The sequence below is a fragment of the Brachionichthys hirsutus genome, chromosome 14, assembly GCF_040956055.1.
Source record: "Brachionichthys hirsutus isolate HB-005 chromosome 14, CSIRO-AGI_Bhir_v1, whole genome shotgun sequence".
Taxonomy (NCBI): domain Eukaryota; kingdom Metazoa; phylum Chordata; class Actinopteri; order Lophiiformes; family Brachionichthyidae; genus Brachionichthys; species Brachionichthys hirsutus.
In genome coordinates, this window is record NC_090910.1 from 13,055,124 (window position 1) to 13,065,314 (window position 10,191).

The 10,191-nt window shown below is 49.5% G+C and overlaps 1 protein-coding gene and 1 long non-coding RNA gene across 2 annotated transcripts; both read left to right on the plus strand.

Moving 5' to 3' along the window:
* The first annotated feature begins 950 nt into the window (after window positions 1-950).
* acot9.1 (acyl-CoA thioesterase 9, tandem duplicate 1) lies at window positions 951-6,131 on the plus strand. Its single transcript, XM_068747872.1, has 16 exons — window positions 951-1,014; window positions 1,614-1,708; window positions 1,838-1,864; window positions 2,588-2,633; window positions 2,843-3,013; window positions 3,095-3,132; window positions 3,198-3,281; window positions 3,580-3,683; window positions 4,311-4,384; window positions 4,562-4,629; window positions 4,713-4,824; window positions 5,110-5,200; window positions 5,296-5,381; window positions 5,458-5,545; window positions 5,645-5,795; window positions 5,916-6,131. Exons 1-16 carry the CDS (start codon window positions 1,004-1,006, stop codon window positions 5,969-5,971), a joined length of 1,302 nt encoding a protein of 433 aa, XP_068603973.1. The 5' UTR covers window positions 951-1,003; the 3' UTR covers window positions 5,972-6,131.
* Window positions 6,132-7,090: 959 nt separating this feature from the next.
* Window positions 7,091-8,717, plus strand: LOC137903738 (uncharacterized). Its single transcript, XR_011105790.1, has 6 exons — window positions 7,091-7,190; window positions 7,450-7,530; window positions 7,712-7,841; window positions 7,951-8,025; window positions 8,275-8,317; window positions 8,574-8,717. It is a non-coding gene; the product is annotated as an uncharacterized lncRNA (long non-coding RNA).
* Window positions 8,718-10,191: the final 1,474 nt, after the last annotated feature.

Here is a 10,191-nt window from a genome sequence, read left to right on the forward strand (position 1 = left end):
CAAAAATAAATAAATTGTGACCCCCCCCATACCCTGTCTATATGGCTCCCCAGATCCCAGACTGGGGAGCCCTCCCAACACCGTGAATGTGTGGACACCCAGGTGTCCACACCTGGGTGTCCACACCTGGGTGTCCTGACAGGATGGGTGGCTGTACTTGTACTGTAATACATGCTACTGTTTGACTGTACTTGTACTGTAATACATGCTACTGTGTGACTGTACTTGTACTGTAATACATGCTACTGTGTGACTGTACTTGTACTGTAATACATGCTACTGTTTGTCTGTACTTGTACTGTAATACATGCTACTGTGTGACTGTACTTGTACTGTAATACATTCTACAGTTTGACTGTACTTGTACTGTAATACATGTTACTGTTTGACTGTACTTGTACTGTAATACATTCTACAGTTTGACTGTACTTGTACTGTAATACATGCTACTGTGTGACCGTACTTGTACTGTAATACATGCTACTGTTTGACTGTACTTGTACTGTGATACATGCTACTGTGTGACTGTACTTGTACTGTAATACATGCTACTGTTTGACTGTACTTGTACTGTAATACATGCTACTGTGTGACTGTACTTGTACTGTAATACATGCTACTGTTTGTCTGTACTTGTACTGTAATACATGCTACTGTGTGACTGTACTTGTACTGTAATACATTCTACAGTTTGACTGTACTTGTACTGTAATACATGCTACTGTGTGACCGTACTTGTACTGTAATACATGCTACTGTTTGACTGTACTTACTTGTACTGTAATACATGATACTGTGTGACTGTACTTGTACTTTAACATTCTATCTAATAAATATATTCATTCATTCATTCATTCACTGGCGAGAAATCCAGATCGCTAGAAGCGTGCGTCTTACGTCATGAGGCAGTGGGCGGGCTAAATACCAACCCGGAAGTTGCTGTACTTCTTCCTGACCCTGCTCCCGAACGACGTTCCACACCGACACTCCGGACGGCGAAGTGATGTCACCGAGGTCAGTGGGTCCGCGCACAGGTGTTCCGTCCATTACCTGGGACCGGCGCGCGAGCCGCCGCCCGCCCAACCGGGAAAGCTGAACGCGCGTCGGGCGTTAGCGGGCTGGGCTAAATAGTGTGAGTGAAGACGGTAACTTCACCAGGTAACCTGACGCATACATACATCCGGGGGGGGGGGGGTCTCTGAAGAATACCGTAACTGTCTCGGCTGTGATGACGTCATCTGGGCGTTGGTTTCTGATTTGTCCAGTTGCTTCATCGAGATTTGGATTTTAGATTATATTTTATTCATCTTCAGTGACATCGAGGACACTATAGCAACAAAGTCTGTCATCAGGGACCGGGCTCTCCTGCGTCCTGATTGGTTCCTGGTACTGGTTGTGGGGGGGGGGGTGACCGATGGACCTGATGTTGACCTTCTCCTCACAGCTCTTGATCTCTGATGCGTTTTTCGAGCAAGCTGAAATGCTTGTAAGAATTCAACATTACGATATAAATGATAAACGCCGTTAACTAAACAGGTTAGTTCACGCTAACCTCGCTGGTTAGTGAAACATCAGACAGTTAATGTCCTTTCATCTTGTTGTGATGCCTTCAGGTTCCTGTTGCTGCGGTCGGCTATATCAGTGCCAACCAGGTGGTTCTCCAGCGGAGGCGTGGGGACGCGGGGGAGGGCACCGGACATGAGAGACGGTGAGACGCGGGACGTTTCTACCTGTACATCAGTTTCAGCTTCTGTCCATGACTGTGATTGGAAGATGAGTTATTGATTCACCTGATCATTAACTTGCGCTGTCTTCAATCATTTTTGTGTCTTTGCAGGAAACCATCTTTTCCACGTGTCCAATGGTAATAACGAGACTCCTCCAGCATGTTGTTGGATGCTGCTGCTCTTCTCACCTGTCCTCACCTGTCCTCACCTGTCCTCCACAGCGCTGTGGTCTTCATGGAGGCTCTGTTAACCTTCTTCACCTTTCCTCTGATCTTCAGCTTTGTCTGTCCTCCTTGTTTCATATTTTCACTCTCGACTTCGGTCACCTGATCAGGTCGCTCCTCCTGGTAGAGGGTTATCAATAAGTTCTGTTCTGTTAGCACACAATGACATTATGTTACAGGGAGGGAACGCGGTGAAGGCGCCGCCATGATCGGTGCACCCAGAGCAGGGGGGGGGCTTGCTCAAGGGCACCTCGGCAGTGCTCTGGAGGCAGACTGGCCCCCCTCCAGCCACCAGCACACGCTCCACGTTTCGTCTGGGCTGGGCCTCGGCCCGAGGCCCCACCCACTGAGCCACTGATGATGAGGATGATGGTTTCCTTCATCATCCATGTTTAGTCTGGGGCCGGTCAGAGACGACTTATTGGTTCATTGGGGACGGATGATAGGATCCTGATTGGCAGGGGGCGTGTCTCAGTCCAGACGGTCCTCATCTTGAAGACCCTCAGACTGTTGATCAGCTGATCAAGGTTATTGACTGAAACTGTGACATCACACATCAAAGCAGCTTCAGACAAACGTGCGTGGGTCTCTTCCGTTGCCATGGCGCTGCGTGGTGACTGTCTGCTTGTTTCCCAGTGCGGAACCGGCTGAGGGACATCGTTGGCGCCTCCACCAACTGGAGGTAGGACTGCATCACGTCTCATGTCAGAACGCGTCCTCAGGTTCCCCTCTGTCCTCTGTCCTCTGGACATACGAGCTCGTCCCTCAGAACACTCGTATGTCCAGGTGTTGCTGTTTGGAGACGAACAAAGTCTCTGCTTGAGACGCTCCTCGGTCTGAACTTGTGTGAATCATCGGCTGTTGGATCTTGACGACTGATGTCCTTTCCAGCGACCACCAACAGGCCATTGCGGAGCGAGTCTCGCTCTCCTCCATGTTGGCCAAGACTCAGAAGGAGCTTCCAGCCAGGAGGATGAAGGACAGCCACCTGGAGGTCCACCTGCCGCTGGGCTCTGAGCCACTGCTCAGAGAGAAGTACCTGACCTTCCACAACTCCGTCAGGTAAGACAAAGCGCCATCAGGTGTGACACCCCGAGCCTGGTGAGGTCAGGATGGTCTCTGAAGTCACCTGTTTTTCTTCAGGTTTGGTCGAATCCTGGAGGACCTGGACAGTTTAGCAGGTATCACATCAGCTCATGAGCGTGTCCCGGAAGTCGGTCCGCTGATGTGTCTCGTGTCTCCTCAGTCCTCATCTCTTACTCTCACACCTACAACACTGCCCTGAAGAGGTCTCCTCTCTCCATCGTCACTGCCCTGGTGGACAAGATTGGTAAGACACTGGTGTTGCATCAAGAAGAAGCAACTGGCCCTGTTGAGGTTTGATTGAAGACGTTTCAACTCGCAGCCAAGAGGCTCCTTCAGCTCTGACTGGGAGAGTCTGACGGTTCTGCTCCTGTTGGAGCAGAACCGTCAGACTCTCTGGTGAAACGTCTCCAAGCAGCCTGGAGCAAGTCCAGTTGGTTCCGTTTGGCTCTTCTTGACTGGATGACTGAGAACCTACAGCGGTAGTACCGCTGTGGGTTCTCAGTACTGTAGGTACTACTAACCGTCTCTCTACCTGTAAATAGACATGAGGCAACACGTCATCTACCCCGACTGCGACATCAAGTTCACTGGTCATGTGACGTGGGTGGGAAAGACGTCCATTGAAGCCAAGATGCACATGTCTCAGGTAGACAAGTCACTTTTTCATCAGGTGCCTGTTTTAGCTTTTATAACAGGATTCATCACTTTGAGGTTACTTGGCAACCAGCTGAGAAAACAGGAAGTAGTGAAGGAGAGAGTATCAGGTGTCTCTGTGATAGGATGAAGGGAAAGGTCTACAAGACAGTGGTGAGGACAGCCATGATGGACGGCTTAGAGACAGTGGTGAGGACAGCCATGATGGACGGCTTAGAGACAGTGGTGAGGACAGCCATGATGGACGGCTTAGAGACAGTGTCTCTGAGCTAAAGACAGGAGGCGGAGCTAGAAGTGGAGGAGATGAAGATGCTGAGGTTCTCCTTGGGAGTGACCAGGTTGGACAGGATTAGAAATGAGACAATAAGAGGGACGGTGAAGGTTAGACGCTTTGGAGACAAGGTCAGAGAGACAAGACTTTGATGGTTTGGACATGTCCAGAGGAGAGACAGGGACTATATCGGTAGAAGGATGCTGAGGATGGAACTGCCAGGGAACAGGGCTAGAGGACGACCCAGGAGAAGAGACATGGACGCAGTGAGGTTCTACCTGTTTCAGCTAGAACCTCCTCCTCGGGTCAGAACCAGGACCAATTGTAACCTAGAAATACGTGTTTCAGTACCGAGGAGAAGTTTACGCTCCAGTTCTGGATGCTACGTTTGTGATGGTGGCCCGGGACCCAGAAAACAAGCGGTAGGATCACCTGTCACACCTTATTGATCCATACTGGCTGCTAACAGGAAAGCTCAAATAAATAATAGCATTATGGGATGTCTGTCTGTAATAAAAGGACTACTGCCAGGCCACGAAGGAAGATACTCCATTGCACGTAAAAGCCCTGAGTCTTGTGATGGCGTTTGATTATTTCAGGGCTGCGTTTGTGAATCCTCTGATTCCAGAAGGTCCAGAGGAGGAGCAGCTCCTCCAGGAAGGAGAAGGTAGGGTGTCCTGCACGGCTCGGGGGACATTATCTTGATTCGTACATCCCTCTGCTGTCTATGGTGTGGTCGTGTGTCTCCAGCGAATAAAAGCCGCCGTGTGCAGCTCAGCACGGCGTCGCTGCTGAAGGTGGCCCCCGAAGACGAGGAGAGGAAGATCGTCCACAGTCTGTTCCTCAACACGCTGGACACCAAGTACGAGCGATGGCTCCGGCCCCCGGCCCCCATCAGTCTGTGATAACGTATTCATCTCTGCTGAGGCGAAAGCTTTATTGGTTGGACTTTAGAGCTCTGCCTCGATTTGTTGCTAACGAACAGAACCGAAAACGGCCCACTGTCAGGAGAACGCGTCTCCTTCTTCTGTCTTTTTGACATGGAGAACGTTTAGCTTCAGAGCATCTCCTCTCGGCTCAGAACGTTCTTCGTGGGGGGCGTGTTCAGACCTGCGTTTCAGCTGTGTGTCCCTCCTGTCTTCTCCAGGACGGTCAGTTTCCGCGGCAGGTTGCTGCCTCCTAACTCTGTGTGGATGGAAGACGCCAAACTGAAAGGCCTGGAGATCTGCCATCCTCAGGTCTGCTACCAGAACCCGTCCCTCCGAGGGACACCCACCTCCCCTGTGTGCTTTGTGCTGCTTGAAGCCGGTCGTGGTCTGTGTGTTTCGAACAGGAGAGGAACATCTTCAACAGGATATTTGGCGGGTTCTTGATGAGGAAAGCCTACGAGCTGGGATGGGCCAACGCCAGCGCCTACGGGTGAGAGACGCCGCTGCTGGACGGGCTCCGAGGCGCCTTCCTCTGGTCAAGCTGGTTCTGTTTCTCTGCTCTGCAGAGGGTGTCGGCCCAGCCTGGTGGCGGTTGATGACATCCTGTTCCAGAGACCGGTGGAGATTGGCTCCCTCCTGCTGCTCTCATCGCAGGTCAGAGGTCATCTGAGGACGGAATCTCTGAGCAGAGCGTCCAGCAACAACAACCAGGTCAACTGTGTGTGTGTGTGTGTGTGTGTGTGTGTGTGTCAGGTGTGCTACACCCAAGGGAACTACATCCAGATCAGAGTGCACAGTGAGGTGTTTGACCCTCTGACCCAGCAACACAACACCACCAACGTCTTCCACTTCACCTTCATCTCTGATCGCGAAGTCCCCAACGTCATGCCAAAGACATACGGGGGTGAGCACGCACACACACACACACACACACACACACACACACGCCAGAGGGGGTAGTGTGTGTCTGTGCAGCTCCTAGCACACGCTGAGCTTCACTGGCCGGTTTGTGTTTGTGGGACAGAGTCCATGTTGTACCTGGATGGGAAGAGACACTTCAACCAGACCGTGGCGCTCTGAAGCCGGCGCGTCCTGTCATCGTGATCAATAATTGCGAACCCTCGCCTGATCCATTGCTGCTTGGTGTGGGACACAGCACAACGTCCATCTTTGATTACAGACATGTATTTGTTTTGATCCTGAAGGAGAGCAAAAGCAATAAATGCATTGTTGATCAGTGCATGTTGTCTTTGATTATGAATCTTCAAAGAGGGCCTCCCATTAGCTTCAAGACCTCAGACGACAGCCCCCGATGTCATGCTGAACATTCTTAAATGATCTATTTACCAGTCCAACAGCTGATATAAAAAGATAAATGCAATCAACAATATTACAGAAAGTTATTTTTCTGATTTGTTTTTACTTACTCTTTCTGAAAATTCAGCTATAAATTATTTTTATTTTGTTTTATTGCTATTTATGTCCAACTGGGGAAATGTCTGTCCTTAAACCTCCCGACCACCACCGACATTCACTCGCTCACAACATTCACACAGGCAGCGTGGGTGAAGGGTCTTGCCCAAGGACACAACGACAGCGGACACATGTGCCGGAGCCAGGAATCGAACCGTCAACCTCTCGATCATAGGACGACTGGCTCAACCACCTGCGCCACCGATTTCTTTAGTAGAAATTAATTAGAAGCTGCTAACAAGCTAACTAGCTAGTATTAGGACGTGAGGCTTGGCTGTGGCGTTAGAACAGAGAGATCTGAAACACCGCAGGGAGGACGGATGCTCACGCTGGTTAATGTCAGGTGATCTACGGGTTCGTGGTGGGCCTGGGGGGGTTCTGGGGGGGGGTTCTGGAGGGTTAGGTGAGATGTCCAGGCTCCCAGTCTGAAAATGGTCTGTCTTGGGTACTGGAACCAAGTCTTCCACAGGGATCACGGAACTCTCCAGGCTGAGGCTCAGGTTGATGATGTGCTGACCTGAACAGGTGTGCATGGTCGCCTTCCTCACCTTGACTCTCCTAAGCTCCCTTCTGGCCTGCTTAAATATTCACAATAAGCTGTATCTCTTACACATTTGTTAGTTCTTAATAAAAGTGATTGTAGTTGTCAATAAATGCTGGGTCAATCGGAAAACCCATGTGGAACCTTTGCTGGTCAGCCAGTGTTCAGCGGACACATTTCTTGGACGGACACCTTCCCGTCCCTGCAGAGCCGAACGTCATCCGGTAGCAAAAGGCGTTTAGTCCCGTCTCCGGCGCTCTGCGTCGGACGCCTGGACGGAATGCGGTGAGTGCCTTTGCTGATGCTAACTGTTAGCTAGCCTGGCCGACCTTTACCGCGTTAGCACTGTTAGCATGTTAGCGTTGATCACGTGTGAAGAACCCGTCTTCGGCTGCTGGTTCGGTTCCCGCTGCTGATCATTACAATACGGGCCCGTATTCTGGTTGCATCTCATAAGCGACCTGTGACGTTGCAGCCCAGTCCGCAGGGAACCCGACCCGCGTGTATCGATTAATCACTAATTAATCGATGCATTCCACGGCAGTAAATCTGGAGCCTGGTGTCGATGCGGCTTGAACCGGAACCTTGCGGCGGCGTCTTTGCGTGCTGACGGACCGGACACAAGGTAACGATAGTTGGTTCTACACGTTAACGCTCAAATAAGACAAACTAATCGATTCGTGGATTGAAAGTAAACTTGTGACTAAAGAACTGTAGTTAATGCCTAACACGCACGCGCGCCGTGCTTCACCAGTGGTCCTGATCACGTGTTTCTTCGGTACGCCCACGGCGTGCCCCTCGAACAGGTCCTCTCCATGTTGGCTTCACTCGCGCTCATCCGTCCACCTCGGTGGAGGCGTGGCCAAAGGCCAAGGAGGCTTAGTGCGCAGGTAGGCGCCACAGTGCTACGGAGGAAACGGGACCGTTGGGGCTCAGGTGAGGCGCTGAAGCGTCCCAGGTGCCGCTGGTTGTGTGTTTTACGCCGTCTGGAGGCGGAGCAGCCAACTTTCAGCTTCTCACTAACAGACTGTCCTCATCCAATCAGGGCCAGGTGTTTGAGGCCTTCAACCTGTGGAAGCTTCCGTCTGAGAACGACGAGGGCGGAGGCGTCCGGGGATGGGTGAGACTCTGTTATTGTTGGCGTTGCCTTCAGGTCCCGGGCCGCGGCTGCAGCGCGTGACGTCGGCTGCAGCGGGCCCGACCGGACCGACACTAGAACAGGAGGAGCCGGACTCCGTCCTGGCGGCTGCAGGTGTGAGCATCCATCCAGCTGTTTGATGCTCATGTATGATGCTGCGCACAAACGCTGCTGCTGCGGTCCTCCACGTTTGGCGCTGCTGCGGTCATGTGACCCGTTCTGTCTTCACAGGTGGACGTGTTGTGTGTCAGAGAGGCCTCGGCGACCTGGGAAGGTGAGTGGTGGAGGAAGGGGTTGAAATAGGGAACAGCCGCTAGACCCACATTCACCCTAAATCTGCTTTAGGAAAAAAAGGAGGACCTTTCTCAGCCCGGCCCATCTCGCCACAAAATGTCTTTGTGTCTGCGAATGATGACATCACATCATGACGTGATGTCATCACATCATGATGTGATGACATCACGTCTCAGAAGCAGTCTGGTCATCAGCCTGGCAGCGGGTGAATGCTGAGAGCCTGTCGTGTGTTTCAGGGTCCCGTCGTCATGGAGCTGCGGACGTACCGTTACCATGGATACAGCATGCATGACCCTGCTGTCGGGTGCTGCTTCATGTCTGTTCCTCTGTGGAGAACATGATTGTATTCTTTAAATAATAAAGTTGCACAAAGTAAAAAATGTTTCCTATGTTATGACTTTGATGTTGCAAACTTTTATGTTTGGACCCCACCCCCTCTCCAGCCTGAAATCGGGTCCATTTCAGCAACGATGGCGCCCGTTTGAGCCTCTCCTCAGGGGGCGCTACAGGTCATGAGCAGCTTCTGTCCCTTGAAGACGCACAAAATGGAAGAACTGGAGTGGAGCGCTGTCGTCACCCTTTGATAAGGAAGCGAGCCGTGGCTTTAGTCTGCTTGTTCTGTGGCTAGCGCCCGTTCTCCCGAGCAGAGACAGGAAGTACGTAGGAGCAGCGAACGCTCAGCCACAGCACGGCGTCTGGACAGGTGAGAAGACGGGAACCACCTGCGCTGGGAGAAAAGACACGCTTCGCCTGGACTCGCGTTCAAACTCCAATCCAGAAGCGCCTCGTCCGACGTTCGTGACGCCGCGATGGTGGCGCGGTGGTTGGGAGGGGTGTCCTGTGATCGACAGGTTGGTGGTTCGATCCCCGGCTCAGGCACACGTGTGCACTCTTGTTGTGTCCTCGGGTAAGACACGTCACCCACATTGCCCGGGCGCGTGCGCGCGCTGCGACCAGCAGCAGGCTACGGTCAGAAAGTGTAACTGCTGTAAACCTAATTGCCCTCAGAGGGACAAATCAATAAAAAGTATTTAATAATAATGATTTGGGTTTATAGGTATTGGAGTTACTAATAATAATGATTTGGGTTTATAGGTATTGGAGTTATTAATAATAATGTTTTGGGTTTATAGGTATTGGAGTTACTAATAATAATGATTTGGGTTTATAGGTATTGGAGTTATTAATAATAATGTTTTGGGTTTATAGATATTGGAGTTATTAATAATGTTTTGGGTTTATAGATATTGGAGTTATTAATAATAATGTTTTGGGTTTATAGATATTGGAGTTATTAATAATAATGTTTTGGGTTTATAGATATTGGAGTTAGTGATTTGTGTTTATAGATATTGGAGTTATTAATAATAATGTTTTGGGTTTATAGATATTGGAGTTAGTGATTTGTGTTTATAGATATTGGAGTTATTGATAATAATGTTTTGGGTTTATAGATATTGGAGTTATTAATAATAATGATTTGTGTTTATAGATATTGGAGTTATTAATAATGATTTGGGTTTATAGATATTGGAGTTATTAATAATAATGTTTTGGGTTTATAGATATTGGAGTTATTAATAATAATGATTTGGGTTTATAGATATTGGAGTTATTAATAATGATTTGGTTTTATAGATATTGGAGTTATTAATAATAAGGATTTGGGTTTATAGGTATTGGAGTTATTAATAATAATGTTTTGGGTTTATAGGTATTGGAGTTATTAATAATAATGTTTTGGGTTTATAGATATTGGAGTTATTAATAATAATGATTTGGGTTTATAGATATTGGAGTTATTAATAATAATGTTTTGGGTTTATAGATATTGGAGTTATTAATAATAATGAT